Source organism: Schistocerca gregaria, chromosome 8, assembly GCF_023897955.1.
Source record: "Schistocerca gregaria isolate iqSchGreg1 chromosome 8, iqSchGreg1.2, whole genome shotgun sequence".
Lineage (NCBI taxonomy): Eukaryota > Metazoa > Arthropoda > Insecta > Orthoptera > Acrididae > Schistocerca > Schistocerca gregaria.
The window spans coordinates 220,443,183-220,470,336 of NC_064927.1; the positions used below are offsets into that span (position 1 = coordinate 220,443,183).

At 42.1% G+C, this 27,154-nt stretch overlaps 1 protein-coding gene across 2 annotated transcripts in view; it reads left to right on the top strand.

Annotated features, from left to right (window-relative positions):
* LOC126285423 (phosphatidylinositol transfer protein alpha isoform) overlaps window positions 1-27,154 on the top strand; it is a 188,065-nt gene that overhangs the window by 149,232 nt on the left and 11,679 nt on the right. Inside the window, exons 4-5 of one of the 2 annotated variants that reach the window (XM_049984791.1) lie at window positions 17,785-17,884; window positions 22,174-22,251. In XM_049984791.1, the coding sequence (XP_049840748.1) occupies window positions 17,785-17,884; window positions 22,174-22,251 (178 nt within the window). Of the gene's footprint in view, window positions 1-17,784; window positions 17,885-21,881; window positions 21,960-22,173; window positions 22,252-27,154 lie in introns of both variants that reach the window. The other variant, XM_049984790.1, reaches the window with a different exon arrangement.

Below are 27,154 nucleotides of genomic sequence, written 5' to 3' on the forward strand. Positions count from 1 at the left end.
GTTCACCTGACTGTTGCAGCTCAGGGCTTATTCTGGCGAACTATTCGTGATGAGTGAGTGGGACGGGAAAACGACACTTACGCGCTACAAAAGATAACAGTTTTGTGTGACTAGGGCCTCCCGTCGGGTAGACCGTTCGCCGGGTGCAAGTCTTTCTACTTGACGCCACTTTGGCGACTGGCGCGTCGTTGGGGATGAAATGATGATGATTAGGACAACGCAACACCCAGTCCCTGAGCGGAGAAAATCTCCGACCCAGCCGGGAATCGAACCCGGGCACTGAGGATTGACATTCTGTCGCGCTTATCGACGACTAGACGATTAGAGAGGGAGCACCAGCGCCTGTTGCGCAAAAGATGGAGAAGGGAATCAGCCGTGTCATTTTTAAAGGTACCGTACCTGCAGTTCATTAAGCCAGGGATACGCAGCCTTTAGGACACGCGGGTCGCAGTGTCAGATCCTGAATATTGTTTGAGCAGGACAAATTTCCAACATAATAGTTTAAAGGTATTGAATAAAGACTAAGTTAAAAATCAACAATTGCTTCGTTCCACCAGTAACATCACTAGAAATTAGCTTAAAGTAAAACGTATATAAAAGTTTAGTGAAAGAGAAACATATTAAGTACGCTACTTTAAGAGATTAATTGCAAAAGATATAAATTAAGAGTAATAAACACAATCCATAATATAATGTGCAGAAGACGTAATTCTAAATTGGAAGTTGTTATTCTAAAGAAATAAAAAACGAAGTACAATGGTTTGGAGAGAAAATGTGCTCTTCTTCTGCATCAGATTACTTACTGCTCTCAAATGCTGGAAATAGTTTTCCGATATGGTGTTACCTAATCCCATTGCAGCAAAGAAAGCCTATATACCTTGACTGTGATGCTAAGTGTAGAACAAAATATATATGTTGAAATTTGCTTACAAAAAGTGCTTTATCGAATGAACTATTCAGGCACGACTAGCCGCATTACTTTACTTTGCCAGTTATATCGCGTTGGTTCCAATACGAATGCCTATCCGCAGCTGCAACTGTGGATGGTACGAACTGTCGACTCCTCGCGCATTGTTCGCGCGAATGCGGTGGTCATAGCTGCGGTGTAAAGGGGATTAATAAAGTGTGACACAAGTGTTCGAGGAACTTAAATGGAAATCGCAAGAGAAACATCGTTCTCTCGAAACCCTCTTGGATAAACTTAGTGAAGATGTTTTCGAGGAATACATTCTGCTGCTACCATCAACATAGATATCGGACAGGGACTAAGAGCTTAGAATGAAAGATAAGATGCGTGTAGAGGCATATAGTCACCCATTTCGTTCTTGCTCGTTGAACGAGTAGAATAGTCCAGAAAATGTTGGTATAAAGTACCATCTACCAGGCGCTGTACAGTGTTTTATGTATGTGTGCACTTCTTAGGTATTTAGTACCCGTTCTTCGGATTATCAGACTACTGCCCGGCGGTTTGTGTGTACACCATCTTCAGTTACACACTTAATATTGCGACAGTTACGTAAAAGTACAGCCTTCGGTATTATCTTTTACAAGTACTTAACACACTAGCGTTGTTTGTAAGTTCCCGTGAAAGTTAATCTTTGCCACTTCATCTATGTTGGCTATATGATGTGACATTACGTCCGGGAAACAATCACTACGAGCACTAAAGAGGGCCATCCTGTCGATATTTGCTGACTTGCGTTGACGCACTCTTGTAGTCCAGATTTGTTTCGCAGTATCAAAGATGAGGTGCTCTTAGGTCTTAAGTTATGGATTTTAGAGTCCATTTCCACTAGACTTTCTGCTTCGAATGATAGTTCCTGAATATTGACCATTCCTTCTTGGACATACTGTATACTACTTAGCAAGATGATGGAAGACTGTAACAAGACTGAAGGAGACAACACAAGGGTAAGATCTACGCAGTAATTCGCCGGATAGCGCCAGCCTCCGCGAAATCTTATCCATACTTCGCTTGTAAGCGCCAGGCTTCTGTAACAGTTATAATCAACTTTAACCACTGGCGTTTTCGCATTAATCTACACAGGCTTAGCGCCGCGGAGTGTCTCTTTGGTTGTCCCAAAACGGCGTGAAATTCAACAGTTCTCTGAAAGAAATTATGAAGCTTGGCCGTACGTTGCAGACCTCTTGTGTAGCGCTGGTAAATAATTCGAAAGGTCTTTATTTTTCGTTATGTCGTTACGAAAAGGAAGCTTGGCCGTACGTTGCAGACCTCTTGTGTAGCGCTGGTAAATAATCCAAAAGGTCTTTATTTTTCGTTATGTCGTTACGAAAAGATTTTCAAACTGCCTGTGTGTGTTTTGCACTGTCCTTCGCCGTTTACAAGAGCCTGAAAACTAGTTTTGCAGTCAATCGAAAAAGCGATGTAGAACATACTGATCATAATTTCCAGTCTGCAATTCCACATTACCCTTTGTGTTCACGAATGAAAATGTTCCTGCGTACACTTTACTCAGCGGGATAAGGAACTATGACTATAAATAAATTTTGAGTTCCACTGATAAGTATCTTTTAAAAGTTTGCACACACAAAATATAATATCCCTTACGGAAACAGCACTATTAACAGTTCAGAGACAACTGCTAGGGGAAGTTACTTGTAAAATGGTCTATCGCCGCAACTTTTAATCATCAAAAGTTAATTGCTGACATTAGAAGTAAAAAATAATCTCGACGCTTGCCACGCGGTTTTGTCAAAATTGCGGCCGGCATACAACAGTTACTTACGTGAACGCTGAGCGATCAGTCCTCGCGAGCTGACTTTCAACTTGTACCGAAAACGCATTCAAGTATATAAAAACCAGTGAAAAAATGCCAAGAATTTTGATTGCATTGAAGTCCGCTCAGCCCTTGACATCATCCTAGGCAAAACGCACGTGGGCGTTAAACTGACGCTAACAGATTGGTATCTCGGTGCAAAGTATCTCTTCCCATTGCCTCTCTGGCTATATTTATGTAGGGGCGCAGTGGACCGCCAAACAGAACATAACATCTATCAACCGCCACACGTATTAGTAGTTCTGTCGTTTAACAATTTAAGAGTCTTCTTAATTTGTATATAAATTAAGTTTGCTTTAGTTACTGAAGTATTTAGATAGCATTTAACTTTGCTGAATTTTTAGGACAGAACTGACAGGAGCTCATGACCTCTGAACTGCCTCTCAAGATTGTGTATAATCATTGTTATGTACAATACAGCCTTGAAACTTGGGACAACTGTGTTATTGCATCAATGTAGGTATAACTTTCTAATAGAAATACATATACTTAAGCTACTATGAATAATGACGTTTTCATTCCAAATTTGGTTTTTAGTAAATAACAACATTAATATTCTGAAGCATACACTGACGAAGTTTGAAAAAGTTATTTTAATTTTACTATTAACTTATGGTGCAATCCATTGTATGGTAAGCACAGACACATTATAATGGCATGACGTTGCTAGTAGTGAACTGGGGTAAGCCCCGGCACAGTCACTCGCTGCTGCCTCTGGATCACAGCGTCTCGGGTTCGATTTCCGGCCTGATTGGGGATTTTCTCTGCCATAGGACTGGGTATTTGTATTGTCATCATTTCATCATCATCGTCATGCGTGACAGTGGCTAGATTGGACTGTGTGTGTGGAAATTTGTGTGTGTGTGTGTGTGTGTGTGTGTGTGTGTGTGTGTGTGTGTGTGTGTGTGTGTGTGTGTGTAAATTTGACTGTGTACGGGCGCTGATGATCGCGCAGTTGAGCTCCCCCACAAACCAAACATCACACTCGCTCGCCTCTGTACCTCTTACAATGATACAGCGCTTGTTCCTCCTCACAGTGTGACAGGCTAACCATTCTGCAACTCATGTACAAAAAGAACCCATGATGTAGGTCATCTGTAACAAATCAGTTTTCACTCTGTACTCTCCGTTTTGCCGGCGATGTGGTAATTGTACCCAGAGACATGAAATATTCCAGTATCATACTCGCTCATAGTCTCAGCAGCATTATCAGATAGTTAGCTGACGACGATTTTGTCTAAGGTGGGTGTCGTTGGAATGGCAATCACATTTATAGACTGACGGAAAAAAGTGCAAGCAAGGGAGTTGTGCGACATAATCGAAAGTTCGACAGTGACATGAGTTCCACTGGTCTCAAATCACCGCCCTTTGCGACTTCAGCAGGGGTCGAGCGAGGGCAGGGCAGGGCAGGGCAGGGCAGGGCAGAAGTCTGATACGTTTTATAATGAAAGCTGGTCCTGCCTCGGTGCCAGTGATGGCCATGTGTCGATAGGGGGCGTCCAGTTGAGATCCTGCAGCCTACGTGTCTTCAGGATAGACTGAACCTACACATGGAGGTACGTTTTGCGGTGAGATTTCGTGTGAGAGCAAGAGTACTCTCATGGTTATCCCAAGTACCATGACTGCAAATTAGTACGTCAATCGGAAGATGCGACGTGTTGTGCTGCCATTCATGAACATTCCAAGGAATGTTTTCCAATGAGATAACGCTCTCCTACATACAACTGTTGTAACCCAACATGCTCTACAGAGTGTAGACATGTTGCCTTGGCATGCTTGATCACCAGATCTGTTTCCAACCGAGCACATATGATAAAACATCGGACAACTCGATAGTCATCCGCAACCAGCATTAGCCGTCCATCTACTGATCGACCACGTGCAATATGCACGACCCAAACTGACATCCGGCACCTGTACAGCACAATGCATGCATGTGTGCATGCTTGCATTCAACATTCTGGTGATTACACAGGTTATTAATGTACGAGCATGTCACAGTTGCAATGACTTACCTCGCGCTTACATTAACCTGTGATCTTACAATGTTAATCATTTAAATATGTTGTCTAGACAGTCTGCCTCCGGTGACAGCCTGACGGATTGTCCGTCCTCTGAGCCCGGGTTCGATTCTCAGCTGGGTCGGGGAATTTTCTCCGCCCAGGAACTGGGTGTTGCGCTATCATCATCATAATCCTTCCATCCTCATCGACTGCAGGCCGCCGAAGTGACGTCAAATTGAAAGACCGGCGCACGGCGAACGGTCTGCCCGACGGGGCGCCATAGCCATGCGATTAAATTTAAAAAAAATCCAGACAAATGTGCCCCCGGAATCTCATTACTCTACATTATTTTATGGTGTTGCGATTTTTTCCGTCAGTGCACGTGTAGGTTATTAAATTTTATATTTAAATGACGTCTATAATCTCGATGTTGAAACCGAGAGGCGTAAGTCTGTCTGAAGTACAGATGTACTGCCGAACAAGAACCTTATTTGTGCAAAATCCTGTTGGTATTAGGGCGCGTCAATCTGAAAATAAAATCACTATTAGAACAGACGGTTCACCGTCTTTGCAGCGGTTCTCTTCAGAGCCCTGAAGAGGATAGCTGCTGTGATTGTCAATACACCAGTTTCAGTAGTGATTTTAGTTCTAAAATGAGGCACTCTTATGTAAAGAAAATGTCATTCGGATTGACAGTGGCCTTCCCATTTCAATCAATAGTCTAATTATCTCTAAGAAAATTGTTGTGTGCACTCGTATTTGCAGAGGGTACTACACTTCCGGTGTTAAAAAAGAGGAGTCTGAAGAGATTTAACGCATTCAAAATGTTCTCCCGGAGCAAAATAAATTGCGTTTTATAGGATGGATATTATGCGTTAGGACTGAATTGTTGGTTATATAAGAATAAATAGGAAGGGGTAGGCGTAGGCTAAACGAAATGTCTACTTTGTTACGGTCAGAGAGGATGGAGAAAATTAGACAGCAGAAATAAGAATGGTATCCGCCAGAAAGAAGAAAGCGAGTTGTCCTCCTTAAGGACGTCCATGTTGCGATAGCCATACGGGAACTGCGGGAAGGGGATTTCAAGTTGTCGGAAATAGTGAAGCGAGAAGCAGTCACATCGTAATAGATTGACACACACTAATGGTTTATTGAATGACTGCAAACGTCGAAAGACGCCCTCGAACGTCGTGAAGTACAGGGCATTTAGAAAAGAATGACCTGATTTCAGAGGTCCGTATTTATAGATAAAAACATACTACAGAGCTGGGGTAAAGTATTCACAGAATCTTCGTTTTTAGCAGTGCTATTACAAATGCTTTGTTTCCACCGCCAGCAGCACGAACAACATCTAGACGACAGTAAAATTCGTCATAAACTTTACACAATGTGTATATATGCTTTTACAGAAGTTATGGTGACTGTTATTCTGTTCTTCACTTTTGTGTTACGAGGTAGAAGGTAGATGAACACACTTTCAATCGCATATGTCGTATGTGGTTATACCTGGCGATCTCGGAGGCCAAGAACTCAGGGCAGTGTTTGGGGGTCCCGTGGGCCCTATCCAGCGTTGATCCAGTGTGTCATTGAGCAACTGACAGTGTAGTGGAGCTCCATCCATTTAAAAAATGAAACCACCTGAAGTTGTGGAAAAAGCCAACTCTGCAGCGTTTGAAGATAGCTCAACGCGCGGGATCCCGAGTCACAGCCTTGCATTCTTGGCCTCAAAGATCGCCAGATACAACATGCGATTTTTTTCCCGTGCAGAGATACGCTAATGAACGTGTGTTCATCTTCTGTCTACCTTGTGACATGGAAGAAGGCAAGAACAGAGTAACAACCCCCATAACTTCTGTAAGAGCATATTATTGTGTGAAGTTTATGACGAATTTAGCTATCGTTTAGATTTTGTTCGTGCTGTTGCATTTGTAATAGCGTAGCAAAAACTTGTAAGATTTTGTTTTGTAATTTCTCATATTTGTAGTAAGTTTTTATCAGTCAATTTGGAATTTAGAAGTCAAATTGTTCTCTTTTAAACACGCTGTGTTCGCTGCGGTGTAGGAAATAATTTGAAGCGCGGCCGAAGTGAGCGCGTTGTATGCGGGCGGCGGTGTGGGATACCTCCATCAGCACGCGCGGGATGACGTCAGAGGGCACTTCACGCGGCGCGGCGCAGCGCGGATCTGCTATCGCTGACGTCAGCCACGGCCAGGGGGCGGGGACAGCCTGGGATGAGCCCCGACCTGTGCCGGCGCCTTGCCCCGCTGCAGCTGAGCGCCAGCGTGCCGGCCAGGTGTGACGGCGGCGGCGTCAAGGCGCTGGACGAATTCTGGGGCGTCACGGCGCGACTCGGGCCATCGATTTGTGGCCTTATAAGGGAATAGGGTGCGTGGCATCCCCGGAGTACGTGAACCCGAGCCTCAACTTGCCGCTGCACGGCCTATTGATTTAGCGCCCGGCCCGATTCGCCTCTGTCGGTTTTGTCGCCCGTTCAGTCATCTCACTTAATTCAGCTGATGGGAAGGGGGCGGAGTGTGGGGCAGAGCTCTCTCTAATCTCGAGGTCAACCCTGTGGAACTTTGCACCTTAGGATTTTTAGACTTCTTTTCTGCAGGAAAAATGAAAACCCAAATTTCTCTGTGGCCGCTCTGGTTTCTCTTATTTTATCACAGTGATCATTTCTTTCTTTGTAAGGCGGGTGGGAGTCAGTGTATTATTTTGGCATTCAGAGTAGAAACGCTTTTGTTGTAATTGCGTGAAAAGATTTCACCACAATGAAAAACGCTTTTGTTGTAATGATGGCCACCCAACTCACTTATCCTATTTGTGACACTACTGTACTTCACAGTAATGAAAAGTGAGTTGCCCTCTTTAAACATCTGCGATGTCCACTGTGAATCCTATAGGGTAAGAATTCCATACTGCACACCAGTACTCCAGAAGACAGACAGATGGACAAAAACATTTTGTGATTCTCTTTCCCCACAGAATTTTCTATGTGGTGGTTCCAGTCGGTTTATGTTGTTTGTAGTTGTAACTGGTAAGCATTTAGCTGAAATGGCACACATTAAATTTGTGTTATCATCTAACTAAAATATGAAACTTTTTATAGTACAGCACTCATGTAGTGGACATCACATCTTTCATTGTTAAGTGTGAGCTGCCTCTTCTTGCAACATGTAGTATTGTCTTACTAATTTTTATAGTGCATGTTGGTCATCTGTTGATTTTACTCCACAGTAAATTATAGTACCATTTGCAAAAAGTTCTGTTCAGATTGCCACCTAACTCATTTATATAAATCGCTCAAAAGAATTAGGGAAATACTGTTGAATCCTGTCTTGATGTCAAACATGTGTAGCCTAGGAAGCCTACCTTCTCAGATCATTAGACAACATTCAGATAAATCGTATTAATGAGTTTTATTACTAAATGAACAACGACAGTACTTAACTTCGACAATAACACAGGAGTGTTGGAAGCAAAGGGTGATAAGCAAATAAGAAGTCTCTTCAGTATATATAGTTCCTAATACAAGTAAAGTAATATAGGTAACTCTCCTATTCAGGTCACTAACCGTGAAGCTTCTGTAGAACTGGGCCACGGCCAGTCACGTGAAGTGCTTATGTTCTCTTTACATAGAGGATGCTGCTGTTGCTTTGCCATCCTGGGGAGGCTTCGGTCAGGGTGCAATTGGCTGACGGGTTCTTCACAGCCCCCTCTGCTCTCACGTTCCCGACTGGTGTGCCGGTGCTTGACTTTATGCCATAACAGATATGACTGTGTGTGTCTGCCCTAAATCCACTAAGCAATAATTGAGGACTGGGTAAGTTACCAGTTTGTATCTTTATCTTATCTTTCACAAATTAAGTGCACTACAAAACATTACATCCTCAGTCACTTATATGAAAAGAACTGAAATGACTGACAAGTATCAAAAACACCCCATCATCGTGGATGCTTTTCTCTGGACTTTTGAGAGTTTCTGTAATGTGTATGCCATCTGTGAGCTCTGTAAAAGTCTGTCGAGTTAACCCTGTGGTATAAGTTCCCAGCCTTCAGAGAGCCCATGTGAGTGCTTGGAGAGTCTGTGGTGGAACAGGACGTCCACAAACACATCTGTCAAGCAGGCCCCACACATGCAAGATGGGATTTAGGTCGGGACTCAGCTCTGGCCATTTCATTACCTCAATGTCCAGGCTTTGCAACACATCCCTGCTGACACTCGCTACATGCCCACTACCAAATGCAGCAGCTGCCACACGGTTCAACAGGATCTGTTTGCTGTAGTGCCTGACAGTAAGGTGACTGTGGACAAGGAGATCCACATGGCTATCAGCACAGGACCCCCATAATGTAACAGGCACATAGACAACTCTATTTGCTGGACAACATTTAGCAGGTACTGCTCACCACGTACCTCTGCACGCGAACACAGCTATCACCTTGCATTGAAGGTATCTTCACTCATCTGTGAATAATGTATTTCAGCAATGAAGTAGCTGTCACTTAGTGTGAGAATGGCAGGTCTGAAGACAAGCTGCAAGATGTTATCATGTCCAACAGAGTACTTAAACAGGATGCCTCTGCTTGAACAAGATACCTCTGTTGTAAGGTCCTTTCTCGTCACCTGTTCTTTACAGTCTTATTGGACACAGCGGCTCCTATGGTCCACCTGAGGTCATTTTGCAGTGCTGACGGTATCCGCATGATGCAGAGATAGCCAGACATCAGTCATGACACGTAGTTGTAATACATCAGCAACCTTGTCCAGCTAACCTTGTGTATTGGCATGCCTCCATGTAGCATGTTCACAACCCGTGGATGATGCCCAGAGTGTCATTTGCACCTGCAGTAACATGACAGAATGTCCATTCTTTTTAGATCAAACTGACTGCCCTTGTGCAACTTATCCTGAGTCAAGATGTCGCATTGCATATGCTTGGTTTAATACAATGCGCTCTCCCCCAATATGGTTCTGGGCATTAGAATAGAACCGAGGTATTCCTGCCCACCGTAAGAGGCAACAAAAAGGAGTCTCATATGTTTTGGCCTTGATGTGATGGTCCCCTGTAGGGTTTGACCTCCATTTTTCAAAATTTTCCCGAAGAGTGCCTTACATGGTGCATAGTGTCCATCATGCACTGAGATCTGTCACATCCTTCATCAATGTGGATCTTCACTTCCACTCATTCTCCAGCTGTAGGGTGAGGTCACCCTCCTGGGTGAGTCTTCCTCCATCGTCCATGCAGTATTGTTTTCTGTGCTGTCAACGATAATGGACTTCTTAGCTCATTTGTGCCAGATATCCATCATGCTAGCCAGTCCATTGTGGTGTGGCTGCCATGTACCCTGTTGGTTGTAGCCCCCTGACCACACAGATTGCTCTGCTGATGCCTGTGCCATTAAGTCCCCACGTATGCCAAGGAGTAGATGCCCATTACCCTGGAGCATCGGGACTTCCATCAATTGCCATCCTGTCAGGTGGCCTTTGCTGCCGCTGGGTGGTGCTCGTGGGGAGGGCCCCTGATCCGAGTGGATGCCGTCAGGGCAGATGGCACACCATGAAGCATAGTAAATCATCTCTTGCTGGTGGTTAAACACCAACAGTCTCTAAGCAATCAAGGTCTAACTTCAGTGTTAAAAAATATGACCCCCTCAGCTATAAGGGATATTGCATTAACTGTAGCGACAACAGCAATGTGCCAGGTGGAGTTTGCATCTATGTCCTGAACTCGGTATGTAGTGAGCTTGTGCCCCTTCAAACCCCTCTTGAAGCTGTGGCTGGCAGGATATCTTCCTCCAGATAACCTGAACATATTGGTTACAGTGATTAACTCCCTAAATCTTTCCCACTTCTGGGAGATTTTAATGTGCAATAACTCCTTGTTTGGGTGGCGTCCTGCTTACAGGCTGAGGTAAGGAGGTCGAAAATTTACTATCACAATTCGACCTCTGTCTCTTAAATACAGGTTTACAGGTGCCCCCACACTTTCCGTTATGCCATGTGGCCTATATTCAACCATTGATCTCTTGGTTTGAGCCCTGGCCTTCTCCCATATATCCACTGGAGAGCAATTGATGACCTGTGTGGTAGTGACCACTTCCCCACCTTCCTGTCACTCCCCTGGCGTCATACCCACAGATGCCTAACCAGATGGGCTTTAAACAAGGCAGACTGGGAAGTCTTCCCTTCTGCTGCCACCACTGAATCTCCCCCACATGGAGCCATCAATTTTTTTCGTTGAGCCAGGTCACTACAACGATTGTTTCTGCGGCGGAAAATGCGATCCTTCGTTCTTTAGGGTGCCCTTGGCGAAAGACAGTCCCATGGTGGCCGGCGGAAGTTGCTGAGGCAATTAGAGTGTCAGCAAGCTCTACAGCAACATAAGCGACACCCTTCCCTAGACCAGTTTATAGCCATTAAGCAGCTCTGTGTTCGTGTTCGCCAGAAACAAGACTGTTAGTAGAGGTACATGTCGACCATTGGGTTCCATATATCACCTTCCCAAGTCTGGACGAAGATCAGATGTCTTTTTGGGCATTAACATTAATGGTGTGTTACCTAGTGACGCAAATGCGATTGCTGAGCACTCTGCTTAGCACTATGCTTGAGCCTCTGCGTCAGAGAACTACCCCCCAGCCTTTCACACCCTCAAATGGCGGATGGAAAGGAAAGTCTTCTAGTTCACTATATGCCATGCCTATAACACCCCATTTCCAAAGTGGGAGCTCCTCAGTGCCCATGCATATTGCCCCAACACAGCTCCTGGGCCAGATCAAGTCCACAGACAATTGATTAAACATCTCTCATCTGACTACAAGCGACATCTCGTCATCTTCAATGGGATCTGATGGGGTGGTGTCTTTCCATTGCAGTTATAGGAGAGCATCATCATTCAGGTGCTCAAAGCTGGTCAAAACCCACTTGATGTTGATAGATATTGGCCCCCACCACCTCACCAACTTTCTGTGTAAGCTGCTGGAACATATGGTGCATCAGTGGTTGGGTTGGGTCCTGGAGTTACATGGCCTACTGGCTCCATGTCAGGGCATCTTCCATCAGGGTCTCTCTACCACTGATAATCTTGTCCCCCTCGAGTGTGCCATCTGAACAGACTTCTCCAGATGCCATCATCTGTTTGCCATCTTTTTTACTTACATAAAGCATACGACATGACCAGGTGACGTCATATCCTTGTCACATTGTATAAGTGTGGTCTCCGGGGCCCGCTCCCAATTTTCATTGAAAGGTGCCTGTCACTCTGTACTTTCCCTGTCCAAGTCGGTGCCTTCCATAGTTCCCCCTGTATTCAGGAGAATGGCGTTCCGCAGGGCTTCGTACGGAGTCTGTATTTTTACTGGCTATTAATTGTCTAGCAGCAGTTGTAGAGCCATTGGTCTCACCTTCTCTGTATGCAGATGACTTCTGCATTTTGTACTGCTCCTCCAGCACTGACGTTGCTGAGCGGCGCCTGCAGGGAGCAATTCACAAGGCGCGTTCATAGGCTCTAGACCACGGCTTCAAGCTTTCAGCCACAAAGTCGTGCCCCATGCATTTCAGTCAACGTTGTGCCATTCGTCCAGAATCAGAATTTTACCTTAATGATGATCGACTCACTGTACTGGAGAAATATCGATTCTTAGGACTGGTTTTTGGCTACCAATTGACTTCATTACTTCACCTTTGTCAGCTTCAGTGGCAGTGCTGGCAGCATCTCAATGCCCTCTGCTGCCTGATCAGCACCAACTGGGGTACAGATCGCTCTACACTGCTGCTGCTCTACAGAACTCTTGTTCAATCTTGCTTTGACCATCAGAGTCTGGTTTACGGTTCATCTGTGCCCTCAGCATTGCATTTACTCGACCCAGTGCACCACTGTGGCATTTGCCTAGCGATGGGACCTTTTAGAAAGAGTCCGGTGACCAATGTCCTGCTGGAGGTCGGAGTCCCTCCATTGAAGGTTAGGCATGCACAACTGCTCGCCACTTATGTTGCACACATTCATAGTTTTTCTGCGCATCTGAATACAGTCTCCTTTTCCCAACCATGGTAGTTCATCTCCTGCTTCAGCGGCTCAGGTCGGGGCTTAAGATTGCAGTTCACATCCGGTCCCTTTTGTCTGAACTGGAGTCCTTTCTGCTACCACCTCTTCTCGGCATTCATTCATGTACACCTCCGTGGTGGACAGCTAGGCTGCAGATTCTTCTGGACCTTTCACATGGCCCTGAGGACTCCGTTAACCCTGCGGCTCTCTATCACTTCCTCTCGATTCTTCACATGTGCAGGGACCATGAAGTGGTTTACACCGATGGCTGATGGTCTCAAATACTTTGCGTATATTCGTGGAGGACATATTGAACAGCACTCCTTGCCATATGGCAGATGGCAGGCTGGCCAAAGAGTCTATGTGGAAACTGCTTCTAGAGATGGACATCTCCGAAACTGACCTATGTTCTGTCTTACACCGCATGGTTTTTCGGCTTTGGGAGACCTAATGGCATGACAGTACAAACAACAAACTGAGTGTCATTAGGAGACTACAAACGTGTGGAAGTCTTCCATGCGGTCCTCTCACAGCGAACCAGTTGTCCTCTGCTGGCTCCACATTGGCCATATGTGGCTAACACACGGTTACCTCCTCCATCGCGAGGACCCACCTCAGCGTCACTGTGGCTGACAAATGGGTCATCGACCTCTTGCTGCACTGCCCACTTTTAGCCGCTCTGCGGCAGACTTTTAACTTTCCCAGCCCCCTACCTTCAATATTGGACAAAAATGCCTCAGTAGCAGTTTTTGGTTTTCATTTTATTTGTGAGGGTGGGTTTTATCATTTGATCTGTTTTAGTGCATGTCCTTTGTCCCTCTGTGCCCTCCACCATAGTGCTTTTAGGGTGGAGGTTTTAATGTGTAGCAGAGTGGCTGGCTTCTCCCCTTTATTCTCACCGCCAACCAGCCATGGTAATATGCTCTCTTGTTTTGATTTCTGCTACATGTTTCTTGCATCTCTCTGTGGTTTTCTTGTCCAATTTTGTCCATTTTAGTGTTTCTTGCACTTCCGTCATTCTTGTGGTTTTCTCCTTCCTTCTACCTGTGTTTTGTATGTCTTGATTATTTTGATCCAACCCTTGTGGAATTAATTTAATAGGAACGAGGGACCAATGACCTAGCAGTTTGGTCCCTCCCTCCTTCCCTCATTTAAACCAACCAACCAATACAATATCCACGAATAACTGCCACCTGTGTACTTAACTGAAAAATGCTGGGATACAGATATTCACTTTCTTAAGAGCTGCCTAACACTGGAATTCACAATGCAGCCAACAGATGACACATGATTTTAATTGTTGTACATGGAAGTGCAGGTCTCAAGCTATGCAATGAGACTACAGGTACTGCCTGTATTATAGATTTAACACAGTGGACATTGATATATGTATTCCCCTAATAGTTTTGAACAGTGTATGAGGGTCAGTCAAAAAGTAATGCCTCCTATTTTTTTTCTACGTTTAATTGTCGGGAAATTTAAATGCAATTACATAGGTTGAAAACCACAACATTGAGGATCATTTTGTCATTTTTCAATGTAATCTCCGCCCATCTCTACAGTTTTGGTCCATCTTTGAACAAGGGCATGTATCCCAGCACGGTAAAAATCACAGCTCTGCTTCCTAAGCCATTGACGCACGGATGTTTTGACGGCCTCCTCATCTTCAAAATGAATCCCATGATGAGCTTCTTTTAGTGGCCCGAACAGATGGAAGTCTGATGGTGCCAGGTCAGGGCTGTATGGGGGATGAGGCAAAACTTCCCATCCAATTTTGACAATCTCGTCAGAGGTGTGACGACTGGTGTGTGGTCTTGCATTGTCATGCAAAAGAACAACATCTGCCATTGATTTTGTTGGGCGAACTCGCTGAAGACGTGCTTTAAGTTTTTTGAGGGTTGTGACGTATTGAACAGAATTTATTGTGCATCCCTGCTCCAAAAAATCAACCAGAATCACACCCTCTGTATCCCAGAAAACTGTTGCCATAACTTTCCCTGCCGATCGCACAGTTTTGAATTTTTTCTTCCTCGGCGAGCTTGTGTGACACCACTCCATTGACTGCCTCTTTGATTCGGGTTTAAAAAAATGCACCCATGTTTCGTCCCCGGTCACAATTTTTTTCAGAAACTCATCTCCCTCCAAACGGAAGCGCTGCAAGTGTTGGGAGGCTATTGTTTTCCTTGCCTCTTTATTCTGATCGGTTAACATTCTTGGAACCCACCGTGCACAAACTTTTGAGTACCCCAATTGTTTAATAATCGTGATCACACTGCCTTTACTAAGAGAAATAATGCGACACACTTCATCTGCAGTCACCCGACGGTCACCACGAATGATGTCATCAACTTGCTGAATGTTGTGTGGAGTCACTGCACTCACCGGCCTGGCGCTCCGCTTTTCGTCAGTCAACGGTGTTTGCCCTTCAGCTTCCTTACAATGACGAACCCATCGTCTAACAGTGCTGACATCCAGTCACAACACCATACACCTTCTTCAGTCTTTCACGAATGCGTATGGGCGTTTCACCTTCTGCATTCAAGAATTCAGTCACACAACGCTGTCTCAAACGAACATCGATGTCGGCCATCTTACAAACTTCTGCTGTGCTGCCACCTGTTGACACAGAAAGTTACTACTGCAGTGGATTGCAGAAGAAGGTTTGAGGAATGGCGCCAAATTCAAATTTTTCACTTAACTTAATTTTTTTAAGTAGAAAAAAAATGGGAGGCATTACTTTTTGACCGACCCTCGTACATCAAGAGCAGTAGAAGATCTTGAACATCTGGGTATCCAAGATATAACTTTGATTCCACTACATGACTTCCCTCAAATTGTTACAAGCCGTCACCTTTCTGACTGAAGAGACCCTCAGTGTGCCCTTTGTTAATACAGGGATCAAACTAAATATTATGAAAACTTTGATGCAAATGTCAGATTGTTTTTAGGCTTGTGTGTTGTGTGCTGGTGTACTAGAACATCTCATATTTCTGATCTACCAAGTGGTGGCAAGTTGTTGGTGTCCTGTTTGTTGGTACATCTTTAGCAATAGCCTCAATTCTACTGGGTTGCCCACAAGTTTTGTAATGGTGTCAGGATAGCATGCAGACTACATGGGAAAACATGCCCGAGAAAGTTCAATTTTTCTTCCACAGTTGCAGTTATCAGATAGGCAATTACCAAACAAAGAATGCTGAGCTCAAACTATGTCTAAGAGAACAACATTAATAAACTCATTGCAGCCATAACTGTCTTTTGAAATATGGGTGGTGGAGAGTAGTTAGCAGTTGATGCCACATTAACAATAATATCAACAGAGATGAAACAATAGCCCAGAATCTTGGCATTTGCCTAAACTACTTTTGGATGCAATTGTAAACCTAGATCTGTATGGTAGAATGAGGATTTGAAATGTGCTCCTCTAGAATGGGATTCCAGTGTTGTAACAACTGTGTCACGTCATGCACTCATTTGTGCTACAGCTGCTTTGTCAAATCTTTTGTAAAACAAGTGATTGCAAAATGAGCATCCCATGTGACAGGAGTGGCACAACAATGGAATATCTATCAATGAAATCATGGAATGTAGGATACACACTTGGGGGTCAGACGTTCCTGACTGTAAATAGTACATTATTATTTTCAAATATAGACATATTTTTGTGGCATGGTTATATCAGCACCCTAAAGAAACCAGTGTTTCCATTCACAATGTTCTTAATTTTTGTATTTGCAACAGTCACATGAGAATTTCACAATGTTGTAGCCAGTTTCAACCTGCAAGTTGACTAACAGACTAAAGACACATGCTGTATGTGGTATCCATTGCATTATCAACAATAGTCAGTCCAACAGAAACTGCTTTTAGCATTTGCCTTTAGTGCGAAGATGAAAGCTGGCTGGTTCAAACTGGTCACAACATTGTAAATAATATATTTCACTTTTTCCAAATTGAGAATATTTTCATCATTTCTTTGCACATTAATTCAGTGTTCCATTTTTCTGCTCTGGAAGGAGTGTATTGGCTTTAGCAAAGAATAGGTTCTCCTCACTTCAATTTAGCAATGTATGTATTAATATTGTTGGACACACATTGATTTTTATCCTGTAGTCTTCATGTTGGACTAATATTATCGTTATGCTGAGTTCTCTTTTCTCTAATATCTAGCAGCAGTGGCAGTGTAACTTCACATACAGGTATTCACATCTGTGAAAACAGCAGTTACCTCAGTAAATCCCCAACTCCTTTTTTGAAACTATCCTGTTTGTTATATTGGTCATTTGAAGGAAAGGAGCCACTACTATAACAGTTATTAAAATTTCACAGTTGAAACACAGGTGCTGCTCTGATTTCCCTTTATTTTTTTGTGACTTGACATATTATTAATTAAAATGGAAGCACACAAGCAAAAGAGGAATAGCCCCTTGAACTGATTGACAAAAATGACAGTTCAGATACTTCATACAAATGCTTATGTATTTTGGTGAAACTTTCTCTTGCTGAAAAATCGGTGCACTCACTGCTACAGCAAAATGTTGGCTTTAGCCAGATCATTGATCATGGTGGTTGTAAACACCCCCCCCCCCCCCCCCCCAAAAAAAATACACCTTGGAATTTATGTAATGGCCTTCACAAACTTCAGAAGGCAACAAATTATATAAGAAAATTGAAAATATAAAGAGAATATTAATGGTTACAATCATTCACCCTGAAAACCCCAGTTTGATGCTGCTGCTACTATTACTATTATCATCATCATCATCATCATCATCAAGTTAACTACTGAACCTATGCTGTTCATTGATGCACATCTGTTGTTGATAAACTTGTAAAATGCAAAACAGTTTATTAATTTGCAATAGAGTAATTGTTTTAGATCTGATCAATGTTTTGTGCACACATCTTGCTAACAGATTTATTTTATTTCTCTTCCAGTAAAGTTCCAGCCTTTATAAGGCTACTTGCACCAAAGGGCTCTCTAGAAATTCATGAAGAGGCATGGAATGCTTATCCTTATTGCAAAACAGTCATATCTGTAAGTATAAGATCTGTAGTCTCTTTCTGTGTTATATATATATATATATAATGTGTGTGTGTCTGTGTGTGTGTGTCTGTGTGTGTAGCGAAATTAGAAAAAAAGAATTTAATTTTTTTCTTCCAGTGTTTCAGCTCAATTAGAATAGTCTGTGAGAACTATATAGGAAGGTAGCAAAAAGAGTAAGTTACCATGAACAATTCACTTAAAGGATTATTCTCATCAGAATCTGCAGCAGGACAAACATCAACAACAGTAGTCGAGGTACACATACTGAAGCCACAAGGAGGAGATGAAGAGGTAGAGAAAGTATGTAATGTGGTATGTAACGGGAGATGACAATCTAATACTTGTGAGGAATATGAACACTGTTGTAGGGAACAGTGTTAAGAGCATATTTAATAGAGAATGCTATCTTGGCAGCATGTATGAGAAATGAGAGAAGCTCCTTAAGTTCTGCAATAAATTGTGACTAGTGTAGCAAATGCACTGCTCAAGAATTAAGAGGAAGTGGTGTAGACATAGTGCTCTGATTGGAAAAGATGTAAGGTGAGGATGCAGTCTTTCTGACATACAGATTTAGTATGTCTACATCTACATCATACTTAGTATATCTACATCATACTTTGAGAGCTACCTAATGGTGTATGTGATAGAGGGTACTTCTGGTACCACTAACAGATCTCTCCCACCCCCTTCCCTGTTCCACTCCAGATGGGGCATGGGAGCAGTAATTGTCAGTAATCTTCTGTATTACCTATAATTTCTCGAATTTTTACATCATGTTGATTTCATGAGGTGCATGTGGGAGGAAGTAGTAGGTTTTCTGACTCTTTCTAGAAAATACTGTCTCAAAATTACAATGTTAAACCTTTCTCCTTGATGCACAATGCTTCTTTTGTAGTGTGTGCCACTGGAGTTTGTTGAGCATCTTTGTGATACGCTCATGCCGGCAAATGATCCCGTGGTGAAATGCTTCGCTCTTTGTTGGAGCTTCTCTATATCCTCTATCAGTCCTACCTGGTAAGAGTCCCAGGTTCACCAAAATGCTAAAGACTTGGTGGAACAATTGGCTTGTAAGGCACCTCCTTCATGGACGGTGTTAAATTTCTTTAGCAGTCTTCATTTAAATCTGTCTAGCATCTGCATTTCCTACGATTTTATTTATTTATTTATTTATTTTTTTTTTTAATGTGGTCATTCCATTTGAGGTTGCTCTGGACAGTTACGCCTAGATATTTTACAGTAGTTGTTGTTTCCAGCAGTTTCTCATCAATAGTGTAGATATGCAGTAGTGAATTCCTTTTCCTATGTTTATGCAATATATTACATTTATTTACATTAAGTGTCAACTGCCAGAGCCTGCGCTATTATGTCCTCTGCATGACACTCCGAAAATCAGTACTGTCTTGTGGTGTTACTACTTTCGTACAGACAACTGCATTGTCTGCGAACAGTCTTAGAGCTTCTGATGTCTTACGCTAGATCATTTACATACATTGTAAACAGTAAAGGTCCTGTCACAATTGCACTTCCCTGGAGTATTCCCAAACTTACCTTTACATCTGTTGATTTTGTTGTGTTAAAAATGACTTGAGTTCTGTCTGCAAGGAAGTTGTGAATTCAGTGGCAAATCTGGTCCAGTACTCGGTAAGCTCGTATTTATTTCACTGAACGGCAGTGCACGATGGTGTCAAAATGCCTTCCTGAAGTCAAGGAACACAGCATCAGCTTGCGTTGTCTATGGCACTTTGGATGTCGTGGAGGAACAGTTAGCAGAGTTTTACAAGCTCCTTGTTTGTAGAATCCATGTTGATTTTTGCAGAGGAGTTTTTTGTTCTCCAAAAATTCATAATTCTTCAGCAGAATAAATGTTCCATAATGCTACAAAAGATTGATGTTGAAGATGCAGGCCTGTAATTTTGTGCATGTGGCCTGCACTTTTCACTAGTCACTAGGCATCCTTTATTACTGCAGCAATCTAGGACAAACTGTTGCTAGAAGGAAAGCAAGTTCTTTAATATGATCTCCATAGAATATAACAGGTATATCATCTGGTCCTGATGCCTTTCCACTGCTAAACTATTGTAGTTGCTCTTCTATTTCATGATTGGTTATCTTGGTATCTGCCATTTTGACATTCATACAAGGATTGAAAGGAGAGACCATGTTCCAATCACCCAGGTGAAATAATTGTGAAAGAGTCAATTCAGTTCTTCAGACTTCTCTGTGCTATCTAACGTTCGATGTCAGTATGGTAACTGGATGAGTGAATAGATGATTTTGACCTATTCTCTGATTGTACATAAGACCAAAACCTCTTAGGATCCATTGAAAAAGTATTGAATGAAATGAAAGTTCAGGAGTGGGATTAGAATTCAGGGTGAAAGATGATCAATGATAAGTTGTTGTTGGCACTGCTCTGCTGTCCTCAGTGAAAATGAGAAAGAATTGGAGGACGTGTTGAAAGATATTAACAGTCCCATGAACACACAGTATGGACTGAGAGTAAGTCAAAGAGACATGGATATAATGAGGAGTAGCAGAAAGGAGATTGGCCGTAAAATTTACATCAAAATTAGAGATTACACAGTAGACAAAGTGGAGCAATTTTGCTTCCTCAGCTGGATATGTGAAGCATTCTAGCACAGAAAAAGAGCATCCTCACTACAAGAAATAGTCTTATCAACCAAAGGCCCTACTTTGAGAAATACGCAGCCTGGAGCACATAATTATATGGAAGTTGATCGTGGGCAGTGAGAGACCAGGGAAAGAAGATACCGGAGGTGTTTGAGATATGGCGTTATGGAATGATGCTGAAAATGAAGTGAACTGATAAGAAATGAAGTTCTTTGCAGAATTGGCAGGCATAGAATTGTGTGGAAAACACTGACTAGAAGAAAGTACAGGATGATAGGACACGTTAAGATATTGGGGAATAATCTTCACAATACTAGAGGGAGCCATATTGGGTAAAAAGCTATAGGATGAAAGAGAGATTGGAAAATATCCAACAAGTAAGTGAAGAGAGAAGGTGCAAGTGCTACTCCTAGGTGAAGAGCTTCAGAAGGAAGGGGAGCTGTAGTAGAATGAATCACATCAGTTGGTAGGCTGAATATTTTTCTAAAGGATAACGTAATACATTTGAAGATGATTTTTAGCTTTTTTATGTTGTCTGCCTATGCAGCTGTGGAGAACTCCTTGATATAAATATCAGAAATTTGGAATATTACATGGACTTCAATTCAGGATGCTTTAATTGGTAATAGTAATTGAATGGGGAAAGTAGCAGTGCAACAAGTTTTAGACTGAAATATTAAATTTGTGATAGAGTATCAATATATGTTGATCACGTGGCAAGTAATTAGATATTGGTGTTGCAATACTTGGCGTAATGACATGCTACTTTCCCCATGGCAGAAAAAGCAGTGGAACGAATAAAATACACTTAGTATGGCTTTACTTGGAAGAGCAGGACAGGTAATATAGTATTTTATTCTATTACAAGAAAGAAATATTGCACTATTTTCAGTATCCAGCAGGAGAAGCAGCTAGGATGTTTAAAGTGATTTATTGTTATATTTTCACTTATATAGAGTGAACAACTGTAAATAAGAAAGTTTTTATTGTGTGTCATTGAGAAAATTATGATATGGTTGATAAAAAACAAAATATGCTTTTGGTGTCAGAAGGTTCACTTTCCCCTCTGTTTGCAGTCCTTGCTTTATTCCTCCCAGAATCAGTTGCAGAACTTCACTTGCCTTGCCCTATTTTCTCAATGTTCTTCACGCCTCATCCTATAGTCACTTTTACTCCACCTCTGAAGGAAGGAAATCTTGGGCCTGAAAAGCTGAAATCTGATACCATTTGTGTAAGTCATCTCATGTACACACCACTAAGACATTTTAAAATTTGTTGTTCTTTCCTGGCTGCTTCTTCTGTCAGATAGAATGCTTTAAGATTTGTTTAAATTGTCATTTTATTTTTCAAATTTCAGAATCCTCATTACATGAAAGAAAAGTTTCTCCTGGTAATTGAAACATTGCACGTGGGAGACAAAGGTGACCAACACAATGTGAGTGAAATGCTTTGTGGCAAGCTGTTTCTCTATTTTTGTGTGCTTCTTTTGTCCACAGGTTCTGAAGTTAAGAAGTCTGCTGTTCTTTCTCACCTGCATTCCCATTTTTCATGTTCCTTCAAATATATTTTCCCACTAATTGTGCCGTGGTGTTCTTTGTTTCTGTTTTTCATCATGCTTACTTCAAACTGCTGTTGGTGGTGGCAAACAGAATCCTGGCTACATGAAAGAGAATTTCATCATTGTTATAGAATCATTACATTTAGGAGACACAGGACATCAGAATAACGTAAGTTAGGGATTGTTAATACATTGTAGACTTTCATTAGTTACCATGCATTGTAAACCATATTTTCCCCTTAACTTTAATGCATGACGGATAGTGATGTAGAATGTGATACAATAATATTTACTGTTTGTTGTGTTAATACTTACTAGAATTTGGTTGTAGGAAGTGGTTGTGGTGGTGGTTGTTACGATAGAGGTACTACTCTTAATGAAACTTGGAACAATCTGTGCTTTTTGTAAAACTTGACATGTGATTTTTACAGTAAAATTATCTTCGCACTTACAGTATTAACTCTCTTGCACTTATGTATTTTTCCACTCTTCGGAGAGACTGAGTACTCAAAATAGCTTCAACCAATGTACAAAAATGCTAGATAAAATAGTGAAAATTCTCTTGCTATGGTGTCTGTTTTTCTTCCCTTTTAATTATTTTAGATACTTTGATTTTTTTTGTTTTCCTCCCACATTTCTATGGTAACTGGATAGTACTATTGTTAACACCACTTTTGAGAGATATTTTTACTTCCCCATTAAAACTTTGTCAGTTGGTAGTGTCATAGCAAGTGTCCGGAAAATCTGGTTAGCCTGGGTGAGATCCTTTTGAAGTAAATTCAGTCTTACCGCTTTGACGAGTTTGTATACCAGCAGCAAGGCTGAGATTGCTTCCCATACGAATACTGAAGACATTGTTGTTAATGAAATGAAATGAGCATATGGCATCATTGGCCTGGAGGCCCCTATTCAGGTAAGTTCGGTCGCCACATGCAAGTCTTATTTCATTCAATGCCACATTAGGCGACTTGCGTGTCAATGATGAGGATGAAATGATGATGAGGGCAACACAACACCCAGTCCCTGAGCAGAGAAAATCTCAAACCCGGTCGGGAATCGAACCCGGGCCCGCTTGCATGGGGAGCGAGCGAGCAAGTTACCACCCAGCTAATCGGGCAGACATTGTTGTTAATGAGAAGTACTCAGAGCCATAATGATGAAACATGGTTTTAATAGTGAGGTGAGAATAGTAGCTAATTTAGGAGAAAAACCTTACAGGGTTTACAATGAGTAGGAGTGTAAACATTGTAGCAGTAGCACTCCGTCTTCAGGCCACAAGTGTCCCATCGGAACCATCCGACTGCCGTGTCATCCTCAGATGAGGATGCGGATAGGAGGGGCGTGTGTTCAGCACACCACTCTCCCGGTCATTACGATGGTTTTCTTTGACCGGAGCCGCTACTATTCGGTTGAGTAGCTCCTCAGTTGGCATCACGAGGCTGAGTGCACCCCGAAAAATGGCAGCTGGATGGTCACCCATCCAAGTGCCAGCCACGCCCGACAGCGCTTAACTTGGTGATCTCACGGGTACCGGTGTATCCACTGCGGCAAGGCCGTTGCACAGTGTAAACATACACCTGTTGAAATGTGTGTATGCCATTGACTGCTGATAATGTGCTAAAAAGTAAAGATACATTATGATGTCAAGACATTTCTACTTCTAGATGCAGTTTTTTCTGAGTAAGAAGCAACTGACTGCCACGACCTTGTCAATTCTTGAAATGTGAGTGACAATGTATTGTACAAACTTCACATATAATTATGGGGATTTTCTGCAAATTGATTTTAACTTTAATAAAAGCTACTGTAAGGAGAAAACATGTTAAAATATTTTATTAATGAAGGAATGAGTGCCTGCACACTTCCTCCCGCTGCTATACTCTCACCCTCATCTGTGAACATTCTACAACTTCTTCTATAGATACTCTCTGTTCACTGGTCACTGTTTTCTCTCTCTCTCTCTCTCTCTCTCTCTCTCTCTCTCTCTCTCTCTCTCTCTCTCTCTCTCTCTCTCTAAATAATGTTAAACATGAGAAATAAATAATTAATACGTCTTAAAACTGTCCAAGGAAAAGCGCTTTGTCTGGCCTATTTTAGATTTTTAGATAATATGCCGTAATTACGAATAATAAATTAGTAAAAATAAAAACTCACTCTTACCTGGTTTCTGTAAGTCACAGCATGTGACCAAACCCTATCTTCGCTTTGTTTGTTATACAATGCAGAAAATCTTAACCTATTAATCAATTACATTACCATACTGCACCCTCTGTAAAAGTGTACTAGTCTTTTGGTTGTCATATTGAGATTGTCACAAAATTCGTGACATTTCGAGCTTATAGCTTTCACTGCAAAAGGAGAGCAAGTATCTGTTTTTTAATAATAAAATTGTATCATCAAATTGTACTAATCTGAATTTTTACTGTCAATACATTGTAGTGGAAGTATTTCTCTTTGCTTACTTCTTAATGTTCATCTGAAAAGGAGATTGAAGATACTACTTTCCATAAGCAGAATCATTGCATTTTCTGTGTGAAGAAAAGCTTATCCATTTTTAATTGTTACTTGTGTAATTTCAACCAACACAACCAAAGAAACACACTACAATTATCAGAACATGTCATTCAAATAAGTTATTACAGCCTAAAGCTATATACATACATCTTAAGCCACCATATGATGCCTAGCAGAGGGTACCATATACCACTATTCCTCACTTCCTTTCCTGTTCCACTGAGGGGAAAAAAGACTACCTGGATGCCTCCATACAAGCCCTAACCTCTCTAATCTTACCTTCATAGTCCTTACATGAAATGTACATTGGCAGCAGTGAAATCGTTCTGCTGTCAGCTTCAAATGCTGATCATCGAAACTTGCTTAATAGTGTTTCGCAGAAAGAATGTTGGCTTCCCTCTGGGAATTCCCACTTGAGTTCACAAAATACCTCTGTAATACTCAGGTTATTTGAACCTGCCGCTAACAAATCTAGCAGTATGCCTAGACCTCTCTACTACCAACCTTACATGCTCGTTCCATTTCATATCACTTTGGAACACTAAACCTAGATATTTAATCGATGTGACTCTCAAGCTGCACCATACTATCACTATATTTGAACATTATGGCATTATTTTTCGTACTCATCTGCATTAACTTATATTCGCCTACATTCGTCACACCAATTAGAAATTTTGTCTAAGTCATCTTGTGTCCTCCGATAGTCACTAAACGACAACACCTAGACCTAACAACTCCTTCAGTTGCTTCTCTATTCCAATGATGACTATTACAATGTCCTGTCTGTGACGGTATGTTAGTCTGATCCTTGAGCATAAATCATTTCTTAAATTTAAGATTTAAAAGCTTCGGTTGTACTTTGCTATCTTCTGTTGGCACAACATACTAGTCAAAGAGTGACTTGACCCACTTGACCCACTAGACCAGAAGTTTCTCATGATGTTGTCAAGATCTTTTGGTAAGATGTGATGGTGGTAGTTGCTGTATGCTTTGCACATTGATCTTTTTACAGATGCATAATGTTCTATAAATTTTTCCTGTCATGATAAAAAAAAATTCCATTTTTGAGCCGAGAGTGCAACAGTCTCTGCTTCCTCAGCAATTTCTTAATTTTGTTAGTAGAACAAAGTGGTGGGCAGGAGACAAGGCACTGGTGGAAGTAAAGCTGTGAGGACGAGTTGTGAGTTGTGTGGGTAGCTCAGCTGGTGCAGCACTAGCCTACAAAGGCAAAGGTCCAGAGTTCAGTCTGATACACAATTTTTATCAGCCAGGAAGTTCCAGCTGCTAATCCCCCCCTCTCCCCCCCCCCCCCATCTCTCTCTCTCTCTCTCTCTCTCTCTCTCTCTCTCTCTCTCTCTCTCTCTCTCTCTCTCTCTCTCTCTTGATAAATTTGTTAACTCTAGCAATGATCATCACCATGGTATCATAATCGTTAGTCCCTGTCTCTATGCTGACACGGTTGATAAGGTCAGGTCTGGTTGAAGCTGCAAAGCTGCAAGGTCTGTTGTGTGTGGCCTGTCAAATTAGCTCCTCAAGACACGTTTTCGGTTCAAAAGTGCTCCATAAGACTGCCTTTCTGTTCCAACTGCAGTGATTATGTAGACGTCCTACTTTATACATAATAACTTAAAGTTGTCTCCATCTAATATTGCATGATCGGGGCATTCCCATGCTATTTTGCATAAGCTTTCTTCAAATGATCGTAAAACTATCATGATGGAATTGGGTGTCTGTTAAAAACATCCAGTAATTGAGTTCACCTAGACCTTTTACACGTATCCAGATAATTTCACCGTCTCGTCTCACTTTTGACTTTGAAAGGCACAATATTTCTGCTGTTTGCAATGTATACTACCTTTCTATGGTTAATCGGTCTTTGCGATTTATGTTCCATGCCTTGCAAAATATTTCAGAGCAGCTTTCTACTTAAAGTTTCAGCCAGCATGATAACTTCCATGGAGGTTCGTAAATTTGGGAACTTCATTACAAGTGCTTCAACAATTTGCTGATTTTGACATTTTAAATACCTTTACTTTGTACATGACCTGGTTTTGCTCTCTGCATATTGAATGACAAGTGTCCATCAGAGGACCTCAAACTGTGTGTGTGTGTGTGTGTGTGTGTGTGTGTGTGTGTGTGTGTGTGTGTGTGTGTGTGTGTGTCTGCATGAGGAAAGAGGCATCGTCTGGACGTACCTCGAGAGACAAGTCAGTATTGATGCCACCAAGCAGGCATATGCTTTACAGGACATTCAGTCATCTTCTGTTCAGTGTTTCACCTCTTTCTTAAAGATGAACTCATTTATTCCTACTAAAGAGTTTTTGGAGGTCATTCAGTGTAAGCTTCCACACCGGTACTGACATCATTTAAAACTTCCAGGCTAATAGACCATGGTCGATGTATAAAACTTTCCCTAGTGTTTCCTCTCTGAATACGGGAGACATCTTCGGAGGCAAAGGGGTGAACTGCAACAAAAACTTCAAGGAGTGCCGAATATATAGGCAGTGTAGAGGGCACCACGGTCTATCACGTGATGCCGGCTATGAGATTATTTC